This window comes from Chelonia mydas, chromosome 27 (genome assembly GCF_015237465.2).
Source record: "Chelonia mydas isolate rCheMyd1 chromosome 27, rCheMyd1.pri.v2, whole genome shotgun sequence".
Classification (NCBI taxonomy): Eukaryota; Metazoa; Chordata; order Testudines; family Cheloniidae; genus Chelonia; species Chelonia mydas.
In genome coordinates this window covers 12,402,425-12,426,399 of record NC_057860.1, presented here as the reverse complement: position 1 = coordinate 12,426,399, position 23,975 = coordinate 12,402,425, and the positions used below count along the sequence as shown (strand labels likewise).

The 23,975-nt window shown below is 55.3% G+C and overlaps 2 protein-coding genes and 1 long non-coding RNA gene across 8 annotated transcripts in view; 1 reads left to right on the top strand and 2 right to left on the bottom strand.

Annotated features, from left to right (window-relative positions):
* Positions 1-6,228, bottom strand: part of STARD3 (StAR related lipid transfer domain containing 3) — a 38,319-nt gene extending 32,091 nt beyond the window's left edge. For 3 of the 6 annotated variants that reach the window (XM_037886872.2, XM_043536675.1, XM_043536676.1), the window contains exon 1: positions 6,064-6,221. The gene's annotated coding sequence lies outside the window, so the exon portion shown is untranslated. Of the gene's footprint in view, positions 1-1,112; positions 1,187-6,063 lie in introns of all 6 variants that reach the window. The other 3 variants (XM_043536677.1, XM_043536674.1, XM_037886873.2) reach the window with 3 other exon arrangements.
* Positions 6,196-9,187, top strand: LOC122463907. The gene is made up of 2 exons (XR_006287643.1): positions 6,196-7,415; positions 8,331-9,187. It is a non-coding gene; the product is annotated as an uncharacterized LOC122463907 (long non-coding RNA).
* Positions 8,866-23,975, bottom strand: part of PPP1R1B (protein phosphatase 1 regulatory inhibitor subunit 1B) — a 37,778-nt gene continuing 22,668 nt past the window's right edge. Inside the window, exons 6-10 of the mRNA XM_037887205.2 lie at positions 18,879-19,055; positions 15,608-15,691; positions 12,932-13,003; positions 11,921-12,070; positions 8,866-10,641 (exon numbers count right to left, since the gene is read on the bottom strand). Of these exons, the coding sequence (XP_037743133.1) occupies positions 10,538-10,641; positions 11,921-12,070; positions 12,932-13,003; positions 15,608-15,691; positions 18,879-19,055 (587 nt within the window). The 3' untranslated portion in view covers positions 8,866-10,537. The remainder of the gene's footprint in view (positions 10,642-11,920; positions 12,071-12,931; positions 13,004-15,607; positions 15,692-18,878; positions 19,056-23,975) is intronic.

The window sequence follows — 23,975 nt, the reverse complement described above, 5'->3', positions numbered from 1 at the left end:
GTTACTATGCAGTCATGGATAAAATCCAGTTTGCCACGAGCTTCCTGGAACTGTGACTGCCACAGGCTGATTACATTCCATGCGAAGTAGCATTTCCTTTAATTTCATCTAAATTTAATCTGCCATTCATTTTACCAAGAGACCACTTATTCACTCAAGGGCTTGGGTTCAGTTTGTATGCTGCTCAGAACAGGGAACTGTGGATGTATTTGTCTATGAAGTTTCATGCACTCAGGGCTTGGCTACACTTACCTTTCGTAGCGCTCTAACTTGTTGGCTCAGGGGTGTGAAAAATCACCCCCGAGTGCAGCAAGTCAGAGCGCTTTAAAGCGCTGGTGTAAACAGGCTCCGCGCCCTGGGATCCCCTCATGGAGGTGGATTACCAGGAGCGCTGCGCGCGACCACACTCGCACTTCCAAGTGCTGCCGTGGAAGCGTTCCTGTGACAGTGCTTTGAAGTTTCCAGGGTAGCCATGCCCTTAGTAGCAGTGCATTAATAATAAAACACACAGTGTAAAGAGACTGATCGGACTGCACTGTACTTTTAATGGAGATTTATTTAAAGTTGCAAAATCTCCTCTTACTTGCGTCCTTTATGGTGGCGTGATCACCTTTGGCGAGGTGCTCAGATCCGGTGGTGATCCATGTGACACAAACGCTTAGAAAGATTCAGATTTATAAACACATGAGGAACTTTAGATGAACTTTGTATTGTTCAGTGTAGACCGTAATCAGCGTTACCGTAGGGTGGGGAGAGTTGCAACAGTCATCGCAAAGTCAGGTCACTTTGTTTGCTCATGAAGCGGCTGCCAGGGCCAACGCACACCTTTGAATCTTTGCTTTCGAGCAGCCCAACAAGAAGCACGCCGCACTGTGCGCGCTTTCAGATCAATGCAGCGCTCCAACACAGACAGCAGCATTTTCCTCACACCATAAAGTTTTACAGCACTCAAGTTTGGACAATACTCGTAGCAGCACCAGGCGAAAAATCAAAAGCGGACATATCCAACACTTCTGCTGCGCAGAGATCCCAGGGTTGAAGTAGAAGGGGCGAAGTATATCAGCAGAGGTTGGGCATGGGGGGAAAGCAGTATTAGAAAGCAGGGACACTACCTGTCAGGTTGGATGGGCAGATCCCTGAAAGTCCGGCCCTCTAGCCTTGTCCGTAGCTTGCAAAGTGAGGGCAGCTACAATGCAAGAACAGGAGAGTGGAGAATCATAAAGGCTCTGAGATGATGACAACATGTTTTCCAACATGATGTGTAAACTAACAAGATTTTAAACATGACTTAGTAGCTAATGGAGACAGGACAAGTTAGGGTTAATCACAACCAGCTAACACGTATTTTAAACAAGAATGTTTGCCCTCATTAAGGACAAAATTGCACTGATTAACAGGATAAACATTTCCTAACATGAGTCATTCTCCTGGTGTAAACACAGTCAGACCCCTGTGAAATGCCCTCCTACCCCCAGAAAACAGAAACAATAGTAGTATTTAGACTTCAAAAAAAAAAAATAGCACCAAGAAAAAACAAAGACTTAATTCTGACAAGCTGCCCAGCAAAGGCAGTGTTTGGATCACTCTCATTCGCCTGCATAGTTCAGGGTCTCAATATGTTTTGCAACACAAGCCTCTAAAAATAGAATATTCAACTACTACATAAGCACCAGCCTTTCACATTACAGGTTATTGATGAGTGACTACCACATAGAGGTCTCGACACTGCAAGTCACAGCAAGCTCTAGGGATATTCTTGGCTTATTCCTTCTGGTAAGTGTTGTTAAACAGATAGAGGGGGGTCTGCAAGTCAGGAACTGAGTTCTGGTCCAAGCTCTATCTATGATTTGGCGTGACTTTAAGCAAATCACTTTATCTCTGTATGCATTAGTTTCCCCATCTGTAGGCAGGAGATGATACCACTTCCCAGCAAGGGGAGAGAGGCTTAACTAGTTAATATTTATAATAGCATCTTGAGGTCTTTGGATGGAAGCACAAGGTAGCATTAGTAAATATTGCTACAGCTTTTAGCAATCTGTTGGTCTCTGAACGCTTCTAATAAATGTTTACTGTCTACAGAGCTTTCTTTTCTCCTCCCTGCTAGGTCGACTCTCCTGTTTATTACCACTATTGCCAAAAAAACAGATCAGATAGTTTTAAGCCACTTAAATGTAATGGCGCCCTTGGCGAATTAGTGCATAAAGCAGCTTTGGAAGGATTTGATTTAAATCAGAAAATCATTGGTAATTGTCAGTTTCTCCCTCCACCCAAACATCAAATTCCATTGTCAATCAAGATTTACAGGGAGAATGCTAAACCAGAACACTGCTACTCTTCTAGACAACTGGTGTCCCTTATTTGCTCTCAGTTTTATCTATTAATCAATGATTAATGCAAAATATGATCAAGGGTGACTTTACTCACTGGATCTACTTACCTTTAGCACAGGGGTGGGCAAACTATGGCCTGTGGGCCACATCCGGCCCATCAGACCATTTAATCCGGCCCTCAGCTCCAGCCAGGGAGCAGGGTCTGGGGATTGCACTGATCCCACGCTCCCGCTGGGGAGCGGGGTCTTGGGCTTGCCCCGCTTCACACGGCTCCCAGGAAGCAGCCGGCATGACCCCCCTCTGGCTCCTACACAGTATGCACAAGAGCAGCCAGGCGGCTCTGCACGCTGCCCCGTCTGCAGGCGCCACCTCCGCAGCTCCCATTGGCCGCGGTTCCCGGCCAATGGGAGCTCCAGGGGTGGCACCTGCGGACACGGCAGCGCACAGAGCTGCCTGGCCGTGCCTCACAGTCGGAGGGGGGACATGCTTCCAGGAGCTGCTTGTGGTAAGTGCCGCCTGGAGCCTGCACCCCTGAGCCTCCCCCACGCCCCAATCCCCTGCCACAGCCCTGATCCCCCTCCCGCCTTCCAAACCCCTCGATCCCAGCCCAGAGCCCCCTCTTGTACCTCAAGCCCCTCTTCCCCAGCCCTCATACACCACCAATACCCCAACAGCCTGCCCCAGCCCTGCTCCCCCTCCTGCCCTCCAAACCCCTCTGTCTCAGCCTGAGCCCCCTCCTGTACCCCAAACCCCTGATCCCCAGCCCCACCCCAGAGCCCTCACCCCCCACTGCACCCCAACCCGGAGCCCCCTCCCGCACCCTGAACTTCTCATTTCTGGCCCCATCCCAGAGCCCGCACTCCCAGCCGGAGCCCTTACCCCCTCCTGCATCCCAACCCCCAATTTCGTGAGCATTCATGGCCTGACATACAATTTCCACACCCCGATGTGGCCCTCAGGCCAAAAAGTTTGCCCACCCCTGCTCTAGCATGTTGCAATCCTTTCCCCAGGCCCTTCACTTCATCTGCTTTGTTTAGCCAGACTGTAAGCACTTTGGGGCAGGGACTTTACTTACTCTTAACTATATTAATATTATTTCTTCTTTGTAATCCTGTAGCATCTAGAGGCCTCAACCAATTTAGAAGGATGATCTAAGGGATAAGAGACTGGATTTGGACTCCGGCGATCTGTGTTCAAATCCCTGTTTAGCGCCAGACTTTGTATGTAATCTTGGGCAAATCAATGAACCTTTCCTGTGGGAATATTATTTCCCTCCTTCCCAGCGGTGTTGCAAAGATAAAATACATTAATAATTGTGATGTACTTGGATACCATGGAATGAGGGCCATGTAAGTATCTAAATGGATTGGAGCCCTATTATGCTAGGCAAACAGAATAAGAAACAGCTCCTGTTTTAACAGCTTAACAATTATACAACACTCTGCACAATGTGACTCCAATCCTGACCATGGCCTCAAGCTCTACCGCAATACCAATAATTAGAGTCATAAGTATTGAGGTTTTTTTTTAATTTCCTACTAGTGCAAAAATGTAAAAGGGTCAAATCTGGCTCAGATTTTAAATTCCATACATTTTAAAAAATTCCAAAAGCAACCTAATACATTCTCCTGAATGGCTGAAACCAAACTTTGTAGAACGGAAAAAATTAGAAATGGAAGTGACTCAAGACTGACTGGAAAGAGTGAAAATTTTCATAATCAGTCTGCTTAAGTGTTTATTTGCAGAGCTGTGAGAAACAGTTCTAAAAACTAAAAGAAAAAAAGAAAAAACGTGAAACATACATTAAGCGTTCAGTTTTTTAAATCTAAAATTATTAGAAACTTGGGAATTTTTAACACTTCCAAGAATCAGTATAATGATAAAGTTTTGAAATAAACACTTGCAAACACTCAGGTTATTAATAGGAGAAAAATCCAGAATCTGAGCCCACAGATAAGCCATCACACTCTGATAGCTGGTACCAAGGAACCAGTGTTTCTCAAACACTTTTCGGGACCACCAGGACAGAGAGAATATGAAGCTGGTGTATTGGCAGCGGCCAATGAGAGGAATCTCTCTTATATGGATGGAGCTGTCCTGCAGGTGAGTGGGAGAAGTGATAACTTCTTCCCCTGTAGACCTCAAAGCAATTTATAAATGGAAGCTAGTATCATTATTACTTAAACACACACACACACACTGAAGTACAGAGAGAGGATGGGACTTGCTTAGTCACACAGCCACTCAGTAGCAGTCAGGAGTCCTGGCCCCCAGTCTCGAACACTGATTTGTGGGGATCGGTGCTCTCTTATTTCTCCCCTCCAAACCAGCTGCCTTTTCATGGGGCTCACAGGCACATCGTGCACAATAAGGACAACACACCAATGACCGCCGAAGCCTCGCCACAGGGCCGTACAAAGGTGTCAGCTGGGCCCCTCGGACAACGGCGCTGAACAGAAAGAGCTGACCCCCAGGGATCCCCCTGAGGTGGGGAGGCTCCATGAGGGTCAGACTGAGCCTCCCGCAGCTCCCCAGGCCTGGCACAGATCCCTGCCTGCAACCCCGCCGCCCGGATCAGAGCAGGGGACACAACCCAGGAGGGACAGACTCAAGCTGGGGGAGAGGCTGAGCCCTGACCCCCCATGACGAGGGGGACGGACAGACAGACACCAAAGGGGGGTGGGGGGGTAAAGGCACAGACACGGGGGTACGAGGACAGACAGACACAACAAGCTGGGGCGGGGGAGGGGAATAAGGGGCCCTGGGAGGGACACAGAGAGAGGAGAGGGCCAGTGAGAAGGGCCCCTGGGACAGACAGACGGACTCTATAAGGGAGGGTCAGACGGACGCACGGACGCGGGGGGGGGGGGTTCCGGACAGAAGGACGGACGGATGGACGCACGCGGGGGGGGGGGGGGACAGACAGACAGACGCGGGGGGGGGGGTGTCGGACGGACTGACGGACGCGGGGGGTCGGACGGACGGACAGACAGACAGACAGACGCGGGGGGGGGGTGTCGGACGGACGGACGGACAGACAGACAGACAAGGCAGACGCGGGGGGGGGGTGTCGTACGGACGGAACGGACAGACAGACAGACAGACGCGGGGGGGGGGGTCGGCGGACGGACGACGCGGCGGGGGTGGGGTCGGAGACGGGACGGACGGACGCGGGTGGGGGGGGGGGGGGGGTTCGGACGGACGGACGGAACGGGCGGGGGGGGGGGGTCGGACGGCGACGGACGGACGCGAGCGGGGGGGGGGGGGGGTCCGGCCGGACGGACGGACGCGGGGTGGGGGGTCGGACGGACGGACGGACGCGGGGGGGGGGGGGGGGGGCCGGTCGGACGGACGGACGGACGCGGGGGGGGGGGGGGGGGTCGGACGGAACGGACGCGGGGGGGGGGGGGGGCCGGAGGGAGGGGGGGGGTCGGACGGACGGACATGACGGACGGCGGGGGGGGGGTCGGACGGACGGACGGACCGGACGCGGGGGGGGGGTTCGGCAGACGGACGGACGGACGGAGACGGACGGAGCGGGGGAGGGGGGGGGGGTCGGACGGACGACGGACGGACGGACGCGGGGGGGGGGGGTCGGACGGACAGACGGACGGACGGACGCGGGGGGGGGGGGTCGGACGGACAGACGGACGCGGGGGGGGGGGGGGTCGGACGCCAGGCCCCGGGGTCTCAGGGCGGGCGGACCCCGGGGACGGGGCGGCCCCGTCGGTACCTGCTCATGGCCCCCACCGCCGCCCGCGGCTCTGTCCCGGCGCCGGTGACAGCTCCAGGCCGGAAGCAAATCCCGGCTCGGGGCAGGCCGCTTCCGGGCCCCGCGCCACCCACAGGGCGCTTTCACCAGGCGTCGGCGTGACCCCTGACCCCGGAAGAGATCGGGACTTTCCCTCCCTGCTGGGGGGGAGAAACCATCCGGGACGGGGGCGGACATCGGGGAGAAACCATCGCGGGGAGAGGGGGACTGAAGCCGGGCTGCTGGGCATTGTACAGCCAGAGCGGGGGAGCCCCTGACTGTGGGGGCAGGACACCCCTTCATGGGGGGGGAGCCCCTGATTGTGGGGGCAGGACACCCCTTCATGGGGGGGGAGCCCCTGATTGTGGGGGCAGGACACCCCTTCATGGGAGGGGAGCCCCTGATTGTGGAGGCAGGACACCCCTTCATGGGGGGGGAGCCCCTGATTGTGGGGGCAGGACACCCCTTCATGGGAGGGGAGCCCCTGTTTGTGGAGGCAGGACACCCCTTCATGGGGAGGGGGAGCCCCTGGTCGTGGGGGCAGGACACCCCTTCATGGGGGGGAGCCCCTGATTGTGGGAGCAGGACACCCCTTCATGGGGAGGGGGAGCGCCTGATTGTGGGAGCAGGACACCCCTTCATGGGGGGAGCCCCATTTGTGGGGGGGAGGACCCCTACGTGGGGACAGATGGCACCCCCCCTCTCACTGCCCCTTCGCTAGGAAGGGTCTCATGTAAGGGGCTCCCTGCGGGGATGGGCGCGGTGCAGGCAGACACTGGCATAGGGCAGGATCTCTCCAGGCTAAGGAATCTGCGGAGGTGCCAGCATCCTGGTTCCTGCTTGGCTCAAGGAGATAGGAGCCCTCGGACACCGCCCGTCCCCCCAATAATATAACGTGAGGGTGAGCTGGTGCCTGCTCTCCGTGCTGCGGATGGCCCCCCTTCTCCTGATCAGGGCTGTCGGCTGGATTGTCAACGTTCTCAGCTGACTGGGACGAGCTGTGATCTGAGCACGGGACCAGGAACTTGTCCTGAGGTCCAAGAAGCAGGGTGGGCAGAGGCCTGGGAGAATGGACAACTGTCTGTCTAGAAATGGTCCAAGGCTTTCATCAGCCTCCATTCTCCCTTCGGAGCCTCAGCAGTTCGCCTCAAACTCATCAGGCCCATCTTGCTTACACTGGGGCAAATCATGAGTAGCTACTGAAGTTAGTGGACTTGCTTTGCTGCAAAGCAGGCATCACTGAGAGGAGAATCAGGCCCTTCAGGCTGTGGGGTGAGCACAGGCGCTTGGAAAGAGATGGATTGCATATCACCTGACTTTCAGCTCATTTGCTGGTAGGTATTGTTAGTGAGGCAGCAAACCCTGAAGAGCCTGTGGGGGAAACCCACGGAGGTCAGTGGAGTCTGTGCGGGTCTCTGGCTAGAGGAACAAGACTGGGAGTCAGGAAATCTGTATTCAGCATGACCTTGGAGAAATCACTTCCCCTCTCTGCCCCAAATCCGTGTTCCTTAAGTGGCAGTACAATATGGTAGCCAGCCCCCTCCGAGCCAGAATTTCCTACCTGGGTAGTCCACTGCATTCCTCATGGGATCAGCCCAGAACAAGCCCTTACAAGTCTGCCACCTTCCTGCGGGAAGGGATCAGGGAAAGAAACAGGCCTGTGTTGACTGGAGAATGCAGATTGACTTTGTTAATAACATGAAACTGGCCCTTGTCCGCAGTGGGACGGGTGCCAGGACCTTGCATCTTGGCAGCTTTATTTATTTCCTTGTGAAGAGTCAATTGGTGGAACGAGGGTGTTGCTGGCTTCACTCAAGACGCTGCTCTTAAGCGGCAATGCCCTTGCTGTGAGCCGTTCCGATGCCACAAAAACCGGTTCCTGTACAAACACAAGGGACCCCTTGATGACGCTGCGTTGGGCAGCCAAACCCGTGTGCGTACTTAAAACACACACCGGGAGGAGCACAATAAGGTGTAGTGAGGTGGGATTAGCTGGACTAATAACCTCCAGAGGCAAGAAAACAGACTAGGGCCCAGATCCTCAAAACTATTCAGGCACCTAACTGTTGTTGATTTCAGTGGCATCTCTTGAGTACAGCATATGGGTCATGGGACTTAATGGCCAACTGTTACTAATAGCACTGCAGAATTCAGGGGGGCTGGTGGTGGATTACAGAGACCCTCAGACCTAGGTCACTGCTTCTACTCCAGCCCAGCTTGGGTGGGAAATTGTTACTGTCTGATCCTAGCAGGTGTGGCTCCATATCACAAAAACCCACCACCACTTCACCTCCTTGTTGAAAGCCTCAGCAGAGAAGTGAAAGACTGACTGGATCCTGACTGCCCCTCTGACTCTGAGAGGGGAGCCTGGCAGGTCAGTATGATGAAGCTTGCACAGGTGCTGCCCATCCTGTACCTAGCCCTATTTCCCCTGCCTTTCCCATCCTTGTACAGAGAGCCTAACAGCCATTGTTCTGAGTCTCAGACAAGAACCTGCTCTTTCACCATCTGGCGCTGCAGTGACTCCAGCCCACGCTCCCTCTGTCACCATCTCTGTGGCTCTCCAAGGCCCTAGCACCCTATGGAGCACAAGGGATTGCAAGTTGCGGCCAAGTCTTCTGCTTACCAGCAGGGAGGCATTAACTTCTACATCAGCCCCACACACTTACTGTACCCTGCTGGGAGGCCTTGGCCCTTGGTGACAGAAGGAGGACTAGCCAGGCCTATTGTATCTGAGTGTCTCCTCCTTTACCCTCTCCCATTAAAACACACTGCAAAAATTTATTTACAAAGCTTTATTACCGCAATGAGGTGCACGGAAGGGGCGATGCTCAATACAGGATCAAAGAGTACAGAGAGAGAGAGAGAGACCTAAACTAGACTAAGAAGCTGCCTCTTGCTCGTAGTCCCCATTAGGGATGATATAACCATGGAAAACAGCATTCTGGATTTGGCAAACAGGAACTTCTTGCATGTTCCATGTTAACGTTCCCACCCAAGGGGCTGGTTCAAATCCAGCTCAAGCCACTAGCCACTGTAAGCTGTGTGGTGGCTCCTGTGAAACAAGTTAGTGGGTTCTTGGCTCAGGTCCCAGGAGATAAGTGGCCACATGACAAAAATTACCCTCACTGGCACAGACTGGCCTCTTTTCTTAGGCAGCATCAGCCTGGAAGCCAAGGATTGAGTGGGAGGCCTTCGTCCTCACTAGAGATGGGGGCTCTAGGGGAATTAGGTACCTCCAAAACTTTGAGGATCCGAGCCAGGGTCCTTGCTACAGATTGAGCTTGAGGCACGTTGGTGGGGGAAGTTTGACCCTGTCTGCCCTAGGATATAAACTAGAGGGCTCAGTCTCCAGGGCTGGTGAACCAACACTATGGTTTGGCTCCACCTCTGTTCAACCCTCCAGTGCCATTTCACATTTTAATTGTAAAGTAATCCCACCTGACCTATCTCCCCTGTGTTCGGTGCCCCTGCACTCAGACTCCGCTCCGCTGAAAGTCGTGGAGATGCGCTAGTGGGTGGAATCATCTTCAAGCTTTCTCCTCTGCTCAGCACTCCCCTAGTACCACTGGGCTTCCCCCTGCCACGTGGAGCTGGAGTTTGCTCCCGTGTTCCTCTCTTGCTCTGTGGTCTTTCAGAGAAGCTAAGGACTGGTTTGCTTTAATGAAATATACAAACCAGTGGAGATAAAGACGAGATCGTCTCCCTGCTGGAAGGAAGGAATTCTTGCCCAGCTTTGCACGTGCATGCACCCACAAACCCTTCCACACAAGCCAGGATTTCACACCCTAGGGCAGCTCTTGCTAGAACAACTCCAAGACTTGTGAGTCTCAGGTCTGTTCCTGGTGGGCAGGGTCTCCACCTCCCCTGCACCACCATCACTGACACTAATTGCCCCTCCCCCACACTTTTAGCAGGCTCAAGCAAAAAGGGCAAGGACTGAATGGACCAAAAAGACTGAACGGTCCAAAGGAAGGGCCTTTCTTTAGGGCTGAAGACACGGGGAAGCTTGCTTTGCTGCCACCTGTACTGCACTGGGACGTGCGATTGTCTCCTAAGCGAAGGGGTGGAAGCCCCATTGTTTGGCACAGTTAGACGGATAGGACAGAGTACTAGTAAATGGAGAATAGGGGAAATCTTGCAGTAGCCTCCGGGCCTGGGATGGATTAGATGCCCCACGGCAAGAGGACATGCCCATCTCTATCATCTAGATGGACATGCAGAGACTTTCAAACATCTGTCCAGCTGCCACCTTTTGCCACCACTACATTCACTTAACAGAAACAAGCCAACCATTGGCAGGTGATGGGAAAATCAGAAAGATGAGAAAGGAAAGGGGGAGGGGGGAATAAAGTAAATGAGGCTGTTAAGGAAAGAGAATCCATAACGTGAAACGGGAAGATGAGTGCGTTCCACCTGTGGGACGGCTTCCTCCATCTTCCTTCCGCCACCCAGGCTAACTGGTGCCTCCCAGCGGGGAGGTGGTGGAGCAGTTCTCTACGTTCACAGAGCGCGGAGGTCTCTCTGCAAAGCCAACATGTCTCCGCTCCTTGATGTGTTCTGGGGAGGGGAAAAGGAAAAAAAATGCAGAAGCTGTAGATTGTGAGCTCCCCAGGGCAGGGATCAGCGGTTATTTGTTTGCACGGATCCTGCATTGACAGGAGTGCTTCGTTTATGGCTCTGAGGTGCAGGTCCTTAGAGCCTGGGGCCCTGGGTCTCTGACACTCCCTCGTCACCACCAAGGGAGATGGACAAAGCAGCACCTCACCAGTCCTGGAAGGTCAGGCCCCGCAGGAAGTCCTATTGGAACGGCCAAGGTGTACAGCTGCCTGATTGGCTCGAACCCACTGCTTCAGCTAGGAAGCGACCCGAGGGGGTGTCTGAGTAACCGTGCATGCTCCCCATTGCGGCTGCATCAGATTCCGCTCTTGCCTATCTCCCGCAATCTGCCTCCAGCCCATTCCCGCTTCACTCCTGCCCTTGCCTCGTCTCCGGCTACGGCCCATACGCTGCATTCCTGACCACTGGCTAGCAGACCCGGCCCTGACCCTGGATCGTCGGCTGCCTACTTACTCTGACTTGACCCCCCAACCACTGATCTCAGTCCTTCCCATTGGGCCAGACAGCCTGTGCCCCACTTCCTAACACGTAGAGACTACTGGGGTGACAATAATCCTGAATGCAGCTCTCCAAACTGCCCCAGGCTGAGATCCCTTTCTCTAATGGGAGGACCTTGCTTCCCCCAACACTCACTGTCATTTGCAAAACAGTTACCATTTGCAATCCAAATGCATGATTAGAGGGGGGAAAATACATTCCATGGATCCCATCAAGTGAACCTCTGGGGCAGAGATCCCAGCTTGTAGCTGTTAAAAAGCCACATGGCTCTGTTTGTGAGTGTCTGGGTGTTAACCAGAGTGTTGTGGCCAAACTCTAGCTCAGGGGAAACCTTTCCGCTGAGCCAAGCTTCTCCATGCGGTTTCAACAGGATGCAGGTTCCCCCTTCGCTTTGTGTTCCCAACGGTTAGTTGCCATGTGCTGTTAAAACAGTAGCCACGTTCCACCCCAGAGGTGGCTGCATTTCAGCACTGGGGATGTGGCTCTTGTGTTTTCCTTTGCTTACCCCACGTTTGTGGGTTAGATGAGGCTTCTTTAATGAATGTCTGTGAAGCTCTCTGAGAGCCGCCCAAGGAGCGGGTCTCCCTGAAGCGTCAATGTGCTCTGTGTTAACTGGCTCTATTTATGGACTCTGCATCCAGCCCTGATTAATTCTGTGGTTGCTCCTGCTACACAACATACACCCCACCCCTGTTCTTGCTCCTCAGGCTCATGACGTTACCGCTCGGGGAAGGACTGTCCTGCCCTGGATCCGGATCCTGGGCCTTGGTCCCGTCTCCTTCAGTAGCTTCAGGTTTCTCCCATTCAGCAAGTGAGTTCAGCTCATCCCCGAGTTCCGCTATCCCGCCAGCAAAGGACACTTTCTGGCCACCTTCCAGGAGTAAACACCAGCATGTTAATCAAATTCTAGGAGTGTCCTCCCCCAGCACGGTGGGTTCCAGACTTCATGCAACAATCAGACAAGTGCTTCAAAATGTCACCATGAATCAGTGAAATCCTGATTATTGATCCAGATCCAAGCCCTTCTTCCCCCAAAATTAACACTGGGATCCTCTGGAAAGACCCTTCCCCTTGTTTCCTCTACCAAAGGCTCCAAAGTTCCTCCCAGTCAGCCCACCAATCTACACACTCAGTCAGGGAAGGCTAATGAAAGACCTTGGGAAGCCGGATTAATTTGCAGCCACAAAAAGCCGCTGATTTGGGGTATCTCGATTTCTGAGACACCTGGGGGCCAGCTTACTGAGGAAGAAGAGGTCAGATGGACAAATCGACGGGAGCTGCGGGTGATCAATGCCCTCTGAAAATCAGGCCCCTCCTGCCTTAGGCCTTGTCTACGCTACAAATGCCATCCTGGGAACCCCCCCGGTGTAGATGCAGCTTGTGCCAGCAGATGGCGTTTCTCTGTGGGCCTAGCAAGACCACCTCCCTGAACAACATTAGCTATTCTGACAAGACTTAGTAGTCGGCACCTGGCCTTCGGGTTGGGGGCTGGAAAATGGTGCTAATTTTAGCCCTGATGCTGCAAAACCCAAACAAGAAAAATGCAAAGGGAGGCCAAAACCAGGGCTGATAAAGTCTGGGCCCCAGGTTAGTGCCAGGCCAGGTAGGTGCCTCCTCTGAAAACATAATGGAGATGCTGACTGACCCTTAACCTTGGAGGCATTGCTGAGTCTCCCACCCACGCCAACAAATCCCCACTGATCCTCCGTTGTCTATCGCACCGGCGGATTACCTTTCCTTTTGTGTGATTTGATGACAGCTGGAGAGATACGGGGTTCAAATGCCTTGGTCTCATTTCCCGGGGCTTTTCGGGAGGCAGCAACAAAGGAGAAAAAGAACAAGACACGTTGCACAGAATTCTCCGTCGGAAATATTAACAAAGGGATAAACAAGCTGGCAAGGGAGCCACACGCCTGTCACAACTCCATGTGCTCTGAGCGATGGCCCTGCAGGGGTACGGAAGGGCTCCCCTCTCATAGCTAAGCTGAACGGTGGGACATGTTTACCATGTCCAGGCACAAATCAAGGACGGCTCAACCACTTAAGCGGCTAGATCCTGAGCAGCACAGTATTAGGGGCGATCAAATGCCCAGTGAGAGCCCCGACTCAGGGTGCGGGGGTTGGGGGAGAGCACAGATAGATATCTGAGCAATTCTCTGATTTACACGGGTATCAGTCTGAAGTGATTCCTTTATAGTCAACGGAGCTGCACTGGATTAGCCCCAGCATTAGCACCTGGAGAATCAGGTCCCCTAGGCTGGGAGGAACCCAGTGCTAGGACAATCATGTCTGAGAGCTATAGGACACTGGTGCCCTCTGAGTGATCCCCCACCCAGGGGAAGTGGGTTGTGGCTCTCTGCCGTTGGTGTCACACAGCGTGAGACCACCCCCTAGGCTGGTTATGCCCTCAGTGTTCAGCTTTCCCTAAAACTGGAGGTGTTGCAGCACCTTAAATGGAGAGAGATCAGACTTTTATTGTTTCCCTGTCAATGAAAACACCACCCTCACCCTTTATAGGGTGAACACGCTTCCCTGCAGCGTGAAGAACCCAAATCCAAGGGGAACTAGCTAGTTTGTGAGAGCCAGAAGGCTGAGAGGGGCTAACCTCCAAAACAATAGGTACACTCGCCCCTCCACACATACAGCTTTGGGGGCTGAGGGGGAAGGGGAAGGGAAAATGGGACCCAGAAGGGAACTGCCTTCAGTTTGAGAATCACAAAGCAAACTCCTGCTGAAGGAGGTTTTGCAAACCCAGGGTGTCGTCACTGCAGAGTTAACTCTGGTGTTATCCCCAAGCCCTCTCCTGTCCACACAAAATCCTGTCGCCCAAGTGGGTCTATCTTCACTGCAGTTAACCCAGGCTCTTATCCAAGTTTTAGCTCAAACCTCTCCCCACCAACCCCCTCTGACTTGGGTTTGGAGATGCTCTAAGCCCAGGCTAGCTGACCAGGATGGGGCTGAGTTAGCCCTTGGGCTCTAGTTTAACCCAGGGGTTAACTCCGGCCAAACCACTTGAGTGCTGATTGTCCTCCAGTGTTTTCCCACAATTCCCCCCAGGTGCCCAGAAGGACGGACAAATTCTTTCCACGGCTGGCTGGCAAAGAATCCTAGAGCAGCCCAGCTTACTGCACACAAAGAACCAAGGGATCTTCCTCCCCGAGAGGTCCTAGCAACACACACGGGAGTGCAGCACCACCAGTGAGGACCCATTAACGGGGGCTTGGCTGCTGCTCACACCAGGGCTAGGTTAACAACTCTGCAGTGCAGCCAGACCCCAATAGCACAGCTGGGTTTTGTCCCTTGCTGCTGCCAAGCGAAACTGAAGTAGTAGCGGAAAGTGAAACTGATCAGCTTAGTTTCCTTATGTGTGCGTGTGTAACTGTGACTCCTGGAGTCCGGGCGGGCTGCTCCCTGCCCGTGTGACAGGGCTGTTAGCCCTCATCAGCCTGAGCCAGCACACGCCAGAAATGGCAACAAAAGTCAAAATGGCACCAGCCACAAAAACTAAAATGAAGGTTGGGGGTTTCATTTTTGATGCTTTGCATTTTAATCCTCGAAGGGGTTTGTCGTGACCCAGAGAAGGAAACATTGGGCCAGATGCTGATCTCAGTTAAACCAGCATAAATCTGGAGTAATTTCATTGACTTCAGTGGAGTTACTCCAGATTTACATGGATAGAAATGAGATCAGAATCTGATTTTGTTACCATACGCAGGGGCCAGAGGCTGTTGTGAATTACCCCAGTGTAAATCCAGAGCAACTCCATCAGTGTCTCTCTGGTTTTACCCCAGAGGAACTGACAGCAGATTCTGGTCCCCAATTTTTTCTTGGCAACCTCCCTTTCAAAACAGAACAGCGCCAACCAAACCAATGACCTCTTGTGGCAGGGGAGAGAGAGGACTCTGGGGCAGTGAATGCAAAGGGGTTTCCTTTATTACGGTGGCTGGATGCAGACAGACACCACGATTCTCTCTCACTCCAAGACCTGCTCGACAGCCTGCGTTCCGCAGTGTCAACCTTTCTACGCTCCACCTGCCCCCCCCCGACACCAGCCTTGCCGCCCCCCTCCAGAACCTCTGGATGTTGTGTTTGCAAGAAGCCTGGACACCAGCGCAGGCGTGAAACCCCAGGCCCGTCTCCCCAAGGTGAGAGACGCCGCCCGCCGCGATGACATGTGCCTCCTTCCCGATAACATTTCTCTCTGCTGCAATCACCAGCTTCCCAGCGCCTCTGGAGCTTAGCAGCAGGGCGGGGAGGGTGCGTGCACACTCGGGAAGGGGTGAGAGCCTGTGAAAAGCAGCGTCAGCTGTTTCCCCAGTTTTGGCTGGAACCGTTTTCTTTCTTTCCATGGCACTTCTTTTACAATCCCTCTTCCCTGTCCTTTCACAAGAGGGAGCCATTCCCTTACCGGAGTGCTGTTTTGGCAGAACTGGCTTGGGACGGGCTGCTGGTACCTCAGGTGCCAGAGGCAGCTCCTTCATCGCCTGGGCTCCTGGAACGAATACAGTAGCAAGATAAGCCATCTGGGGAGCAACCAGCGAAGGTCAGGGCGGCTGGCGCGCCGTCTGCAGAGCACAAATCCTGTCCCTCCCCAGCCCTGCCGGCCCCGGCCATTTCAGCCCAGTTCAGCCACTGTCTGCTACCCCAACGCCCGATCGCTCTTGCTGCCCTCTGATGGCCCTTTGGTGGGGTGAGGTTGGCAGCTCTTGGTTCTGTTGCAAATAAGACAGGTGTCCCCGCCAGGGAAAAATCTCCTCCTGCCGCAGCTGGCTCTGCTAATCCCCCTTTGTCTTCAGCCACAGCAGAGCAGCCAAGGACTGAACGGGGCCTGGAGATCGGCTGCCTCTCTCAGCCCTAGACCGATGCCACCAGGTCAGGATACAGCCCCATTGGGCAAGATTCCTCATTCCCTCATGCTGCCATGGCAGTCTAGTAGCTAGGCCTGGGGGGGTTGGGACTCAGGAGACCTGTGCTCTCGTCCGAGTTCTGGCAGGGCCCTCAGGGCAAGTCTGTGTCTCAGGTTCCCCTCCCATCCTTTACCTCCTCTATTTAGACAGTAAGTAATGGGGGGGCAGAGGCTGCTTCTCGCTATAGGTACGTATAATTCCCTGCATCGTGGGCCCCTGATCACTCTGAGGCCTCTAGATACCTCTGTAATAGATCGAAATCACAGAACGCAGGGAGGACCCTCTGCAGCTGCTACCCTCCCTTCCTTCAGATGCCTCTGCTACCATGCGGCCTATCAGAAACCAGCCAATTGGCGACGGCTGGAGGGGCAAATTGGGACAGCTGGTGCTCTGACTGTTGCTAATTGCAAAGGTATCGATGTCTATAAGATTGTATCTGTCTGATTATATCCTTCTTCCCCCCCCGACTTCATACCTGACTTGTCTACTTAGACTGTAAGTTTGCTGGGAGTTGGGACAGGTGCCAAGTCTTCCCAAGTGTTTGTGCAGGGCCTCGCCGCCTGGGGCCCCGATCCTGACCAGGGCTTTTAACTGCTACTGGGACACAAATCTGAAATGGACACTCAGATGCTCGGGGAGGGGCACATGACAGATTCCTACATAGATTTCACTACCCTTGTGTTGCCAGCACTCTGTGCGTATGGGGAACCCAGGACTGGAAGGGAAGGGGGCTGCAGGGCAGGATTGAGGGGGCACTGGCAGAGGTTTGGAGGGGGGAGCCCAAGGCTGGGATAGCAGAGGGGGATGTGCGTCAGAACTAAGCAGCATCAATGGATCCGTGGCGTGGGGTGGGAGCCCAGGACTTTAAAAGAAACAAAGAACTTGACTCTAACCCCAACCAGCCTTTCCCAGCTCTCGCTGCCCAGAGCGGAAGGGAGCTGAGATGCCAAAGTGCCAAGATAAACGTCCCCGCCGTGACCCGGGTCCATTCTGGATGAGGAAGCTCAATGATTCCCACCCCCCACCGAATTTAAGTGGGGGGGGAAAGAATCTCGCCATCCCCGGACGGTGCAGGGAAAGCAGGTGGGTGGGTTGGGGTGGGTGTGTGTCTCTGATTGAATGCCAAGGCACCAGGCTCACCGCTCCTTCGTGCCAAGCAACAGTGATGGTTTCCTAGGTGACTGACGGCTCATTGTACCAGGGAGGGAGCGTATGCGTGGCGGCAGTGGGGAATATTTACAGGTTTCTCCCTAGCAGCAAAGGCGCTAAATGAAGGGATATTTTAGTATGCGCAGCGGGTCCCCAGCGAGTGGGATCTGAGGAAGGCGGGGGGGACAGGGGGGAATAGCGAGGCCTTTAAATAGAATCCTGCTACGCTGGCAGGCCTCCCACCTGCTTCCAAACTCCTTGACCTCCAGACTCGGATCCAGGGAAAACTGCCCTGGACTAAAGCAAATCCCCTTCCCCCGGGTCACTTCCTTCCAGGGCTCAGAGAGGTTAGAACCCCCAGCCCATCCCCTGCTTCCCACAAATGGCCAAGAAAGCCCCATCTGCCCTCTGCGCTCCTGAGTTCCACCCCAGGGCCTTTGACCAGCTTATTCCGAGCTTCTTCCCCCAGTTCTGATTGGGTAGCATCACTGAGCCACTTTGCACTGGTGTCACTGACTGCACCGGGGGGCACGGTGCAGGGTTCCCACCCATCTTGACACCGCAGCTGGAGTCTGTGTGGTGCTTGTCCCCGGGATATCTGAGAACCTAGGGAACCTAAACAGCTGAGCCCTGCACAGGGATCCAGTGCACCAGGGCACTGTGCTTGGAAACCTCCTTCTCTCAGACAGGAATCTCAGCAGAGCAAGGCCAGCAAGATGCCCTGGGAAATGCCCAGCCACCCTTTGAGCTGGAGAACAGATGCAAACTCTCCTGGAGGGGCCAGCAAACAATGGCAGCCAGGAGTGGGACGAGTCATCCCGGAGCTCCCGCTGAGTCTAAACCTGCAGGTAATTACCCCCGATGATTCATCCCGCTCTCTGGTTCAGGGACGGCTCCTCAGGCTTCACGAGGCACCTCAGGGATGGACTCAGCACAGGGAGGAAAGCAGCGATTCCCATCACTGTGATACCAAATGGGACGACCTTTCTAGCTAGAGAGCTGTGATTTGTGCTGGCGTCTATCACTGTCCCCACATGGAGAAACTGAGGCACCGAGCGGCTCCCCAAGGTCAGCTGGAAAGCATCTCTCCTGAGGCCAAGCCTAGCAGTGACAGGAGTGCAGCAGCAGCCGCCAGCCATTGGCTATGTCTGTTGGCTGCATTATTTGCAAAGGACCATTCACCCGGGGCTGTTTGAAACACAGCGCCAACCTTACGGGATCCAGGACTAGACGCCCGTCTCCCTGGCTCCCAGGCCTGTCCTCGGAGGACATGATCACGCTGCTTCGCATGGCTCTGGGCTCCCCTCCTTCGGGAAGATCTAACGACCTGAGCGTCCCTCTCTGGCTTTCCATTACCCCTCTTCCCGGACAATGGCACCCTGTGTTACACTGCTGTGTGGCAAGGTGCAGTACCGACTGCTGCCACTGGGGGCATCAAGCTTCTCCCGGCCTGGGAGGCTGCAGGACACCTAGCTGCCCCTAAGGGGAACCTGGTGGGGCCGACTCGAGGGACGCCTGGCTGCCTGCACACGCCCCTGCAGCCCTACAGCACTTGCTCTGGGCACCAGCTGCTCCTGCCCCCCGCCTCCCCCAAAGTGGCTATTTATGCTGCATTTCTCTTACCAGGAGCGACGCTGCTCTCTAGTTCACACGGGCCGGGGATCTCGGAGTCGATGTCGTCTGGGTCGCACGACTTGTCGTCCTCGGCCTCCCCTTCGGAGCTGTCCTCCTGCTCGGCAGCATCCTCGTCCTCCAGGCCGCTGCTGGCCTCCAGGTGCGACTGCACTATGCGCTGCATGGCTGGAATGCACAAGGAGGGAAGAAGAGCCAAGTCGTGCCAGTGGGAGCCGGATCCAGCCAGTGCAGGTTCCAGGCGACCCAGCCCCTGTTGTCTCTGGCACCAGAGTGCAGAGGGATCCGAGAGACGGGAGCCACACCCCCACCAGCGATCTCTCTGTGTGTATTATACTGTAGGATCTCAAAGCTCCTCACAAACACCAGATCACATTCACAACCTCCCTCACAGCAGATCAGTGCTATCCCTGCTGCACAGATGGGGGAAACTGAGGCACAGAGCGAGGCAGTCACTTACCTGAGCTCAAACCCAGTCAGTGGCTAGAGCTGGAACAGAACCCAGGAGTCCTGGCTCCCAGTCGTGTCTTCTAACTACTTCACCTTTCTCTCGGTACTCCACACAGACCCGATTCTTCTTTCACTCACATCAGTTTTATGCCCAAGTTTACACACTGATTTCAGAGGAGTTAATCCTGATTTCACTTGCTGAGAGAATGTTACCAAGTCCGGTATCTATAAAGGACATTACCAGTGTATCCTGGTACAGTAACACCACCTGTGAACCTAAAGTTTGTTCCCCGACCAGCTTTGCCCCCTCCATCACCCGTGCACGCAGGCTGGCTGGCTGGTTATAGGGTTGCTTGTAAGGGCTGCGCCATGTGACCACTGCTTGGCTATTGTGGGTGGCTAGGAAGCGCAGGCCCACATGCACTGGCTTGTCACTGCAGGGCAGGTCCCCGAGCGGTAGGTTCAGCAGGTGCTGACAGCACCTTCAGAGACGCGTCAGTGCCTGACCTCCCTGCGCTCTGGGTGCGTTTGCGGAGCTGCTTTCTGGACGCCCCGGTTTCTCCTCCGACTAGCGGACCCAGGGGAGTCGGCAGACTCCTCCTGGGAGCAGAGAGGCCTGGTTGCATGGTAGAGACCCACCAGCCCTGCACAAATCAGCCCTCTGCTAAAACAATCTGCACGTCTGCCTGTCAACCCGGCCATGGCAAAGCTCTGGGTACGCAGGCTCAGTGCAGAACACAGGGCAGCCCTACAACAACAAATGTCAGTGCCTGGGTACACTCAGCCCCCCCGCCCCATACCCCCCCTTCCCCCCCCCCCCCCCGTGTGTGCATATGCTCCGGACGGACGCGTCTAGCATGCTAACGGACCGACCAGTGGAGCGGAGACACGCAGCTTCAGAATAACAATGCAGCCTGCAACGCTGCAGCCCCAGCTTCCTGCGACCTTCCCCCAGCCTGCCTGGGGATCGTATGAAAGCTCAGAGGTCGGATGGCGTTTAAAAAACCCGCAGCAGCACCCAGTCTCAGCCTGGGTCAGCTGATCTGGGCTTGCAGGGCTCGGGCTGCAAGCCTGTCCAACTGCAGTGGAGACCTTTGGTTTCTGTCTGGAGCCTGGGTGATGAGACCCCCAGTGGAGACATACCCCAAGTGCCCCCCTTGAAGAGCTCCACAGTATCTCATGAAGCATCAAAGGAGCCAGAGTGGAAAACCTGGCCAGGAAGTGAAGTGGGGAAGCCCCAAGGAACTTAATAGGGCCCCAGCTCCCACCAGGATGATTGTCCTGTCAGCAGATCACGCTGCCTCTCACACCTGGTTTGCAAGAGGAATTAGCTTCCGGGCCAGTGACACAGACAAGGCACATGGGGCAAAGCCCTCCCTCCCCCAAATGAATCCGGCGCTGCCTCAGGGCTTTGATCACTGGACACGCTGACCGGGTCCGGGTCTTCCTCCACCTCCTCCCCTTCACCACCACGGGATGAAGTGGGGACCATCCTACCCGCCTACCCTTGGTGCGAGACGGAGGCGGCGCAGAAGGGTTCCAAGCCGCGTGGCAGCCTTCAGGAAATCTGGCTTCCCGTGGGATCTGGTGCCCCTGGCAGCGCCGTCCACGAGCTTCCCAGCCCGGGGAGTTTGCAGCTGGGTGGCCCTAGGCTACAGAGCACCGTACTGCGCTGGGTAATGTTCACACGGCAGCTGGGAACCAGCCTCCTGGCCCGGGCAGACAGCCCCGCACTAGCGCAGCGACCTTAGCTGTGCGGCTCTTCTGGCTCAGGCAGGTGCCCGGGCTTTTGAGCCCACCCCACCCCCTCGGCGTGAGAACCCGAGCCGGAACGGCCACCCTGCTAGCACGGGTCTGCTTACGGGCGCGGGGCGATTCGCTCCCAGCTGCAGCGAAGACAAACCCTCTGCGGCCTGCTCCTCATCACACCCTCCCAAGACACCCTGCTGCGTTAGCAGTGACCTTGAGACGGTCCGAACAGCATGGCATTTCCACCCCCTCCGAGCCAGCACCTGCTCTCTCGGGCCGGAGATCACCACTGACTTGACAATCTGGCCGTGGGGTCACAGTGTGGGGCCGAGTCCTTACTTAGATGCTTCAGTGCAAGCTGAGCTAAGCTGAAAATCTGGTCCTGGTTGGGGCTGCTGAGAACCCAGCAGGTGGGGAAAGCTGACCCAATTTTTTGGGGAAGCGGGGGGGGGGGGGGGGGGGGGCAGAACTTGCCACACAACCCAGGGCTCAGCTCAGATTTGGGGCCTTTTGTTTAAAAAAAAAAAAAGGCAGTTTAAATGTATATTTCAGGGATGAAAAATAAATGGATTAGGGCTAGATGCAGCAGAGTGGGTGTGCTGGGTCACTGGCAGGAAGTGGAGGTGGCTATAAACACCACCACGGAATAAGCCACTGTCAACAGTGGACCATTGTCTCTGTTTCTCGGATCGGTTTTGTTTCCCCGAACAAGGCTGGTCACATTCCTTGCTGAGGACTACATCCCTGCCAAGGCTGAAGAACAAGGAAACATTTGCTTTGTGTGAGCTAAGAGCTGGGGACAAAGGACTGGAAAGAGTTGGTTACGGGCACTCAGAAACAGCGGTCTGAAATGCAAGTGCTGTGGCAGCTTTGAGCCGAGGGGAAATACGGATTTGGGGATAAAGTGGGGGACAGGGAGGCAGGACTACTGGGGTCTCTTCCTGGCTGTTGATTACAGCAGGAGGCAAGGGAGTCAGGTTTCTTGGTTTGTAACTGCAGGAGGAAGTGGGGAACATTGGTTAAAGCAGGGGCCTCCTGGCAGTCAGAACTGCTGAGTTCTGTTCCTGGCAGGGAGAGGGAATACAGTCTAGTGGTTGGATCACAGCGTTGGGGGCCCCAACTGGCTTCTATTTCTGAGAAGGAATATGCTTCAGTGGTTAGAGCAGGGGCCTGGGTTCTGTCCTTGGCTGGTCAGTGTAGGCGTCTCAACCCCCTGACTCTACTGCTCAATTTAGGGCTGATTTATTTGGAAACTTGATCCTAGGAACTGAGGCAGCGGGAACCAGGAGGCCAAATCCCAGCTGGACCTGGGCAGGGTGCGACCTGAAGCCATTGTCCCTTTAACACGCGGGTTAGCTTGTTCCAACAGTAAAGCAGGACTGATCGCAGGGGGAATTGGGGGCTGGGCCCAGCTGCCCTCCCGCCCAGGATTAGAGGAGTGGGAGGCTGTGCCAGAGAGCCCCACGGCCCACACTTCGGCCTCCACTGGCTCCGAGGCAGCGAACTCGGCAGGCCAGTCCAGCCGCCTGAGCTGCCGCCAATGCACTGAAGGGGAGTGGGGGAGGTTGGGAGAGGAGCCAGAGAACTTAGTGATAACCTCAGTGGGAGAGATAAGAGTGATGGCAAAGGGAGGTGGGGAGAGAGCACCCTCCTCCAGCCTTGATGGCAGCACAAAGGAGCCTGCCGGGCCTCTCCCTCCGGCCAGCCTTGGAACCAGCCAGTGCCGGCATGGGAGCAGAGAGGCAGGAGCAAAGCCAGGGCGGGCGGATCGGTGGCCCGAGGGCCAGCGATCAGCATGGCAGCTGCTCGGGGCTCCCCGACGCTGGCTGGGATGCCCCAAGGCCAGTCAGGGACAGACCTTCACAGCACCTGCTGTACTAAGGGCTGGGCCATATTGACCCTCTCTTCATTCCACTGACCCCTGGGCCCTGATTCACCCCAGCGCTGGCACGGAGCGTGGCCTGGGGACCGAAGGGAGAGAGTGATGTGCCTCTCTAGTCCTGGGGCCTGCTCTGGCCCTGGACAGAGTTAGAGGGGCTTTGAGCCCCCATGTACAATGGGCATTGGAGCCGCCCAGGGGAGCAGGGCATGGGAACACCCTGGCCATCCCTCCTCCTGCCCCTGGCCACCCCGTCCTGCTCCCAGCACTGGCTGTGGAAAGGGGATGATTCATGGGGCACGGGGCTTACAGATCAAAGGGGCCATAGGAAGCTGAAGAATTGGCCCTTGGGTGGGTCATTTTAAAGGCACAGGGGTGTAAATCTTCTAGGGGGAGGGGTACAAGTCCCTGGGCTCAGCACAGGGGTAACTGGGTGAAATGTACAAGGGGTCAGACTACACGAGCCAATTGTCCCTTCTCTCCTTAAACTCTGATGAATCCTATGACTCTTTGAGTCCATCTGCACAGCAGTAAAAGACCCATGGCACGGCCATGGCTGGCCCAGGTCAGCTGACACAGGCTTGGGCTGCAGGGCTATAAAACTGCCATACGGGGAGGGTCCCAGAGTCTGGGCTTCGGCCCAAGCCTGCATGTCCACATTGCTATTTTCAGCCCTGCAGCCTGACCTCTGTGAGTCAGCTGACCGGGACTCAGACTGCAGTGTAGACGTGCCCCGTGGCACATACGGCATGGGGCATTTAAGTCCCAGGGAAATCTTGGGTGTGAGAGACTTGGTCCCGGCCGCAGTGGATTTCACCATGTGGAGCTGAAACAAAGCAAGATCCAGGGCTAGATCCTCCGCTGGTGTAAACGGGCGCCCCTGCGCCGGAGCCGCACTGGTTCACACCAGCTGAGGGTCCGAGCCCAAGGCACTTTGGGGTTTTTCTAAGTTGTGTGGCCTTTGCTGGCCCAGGATCATCCAGGCTGGGCCTTTCTCTACCCAGTGCTCC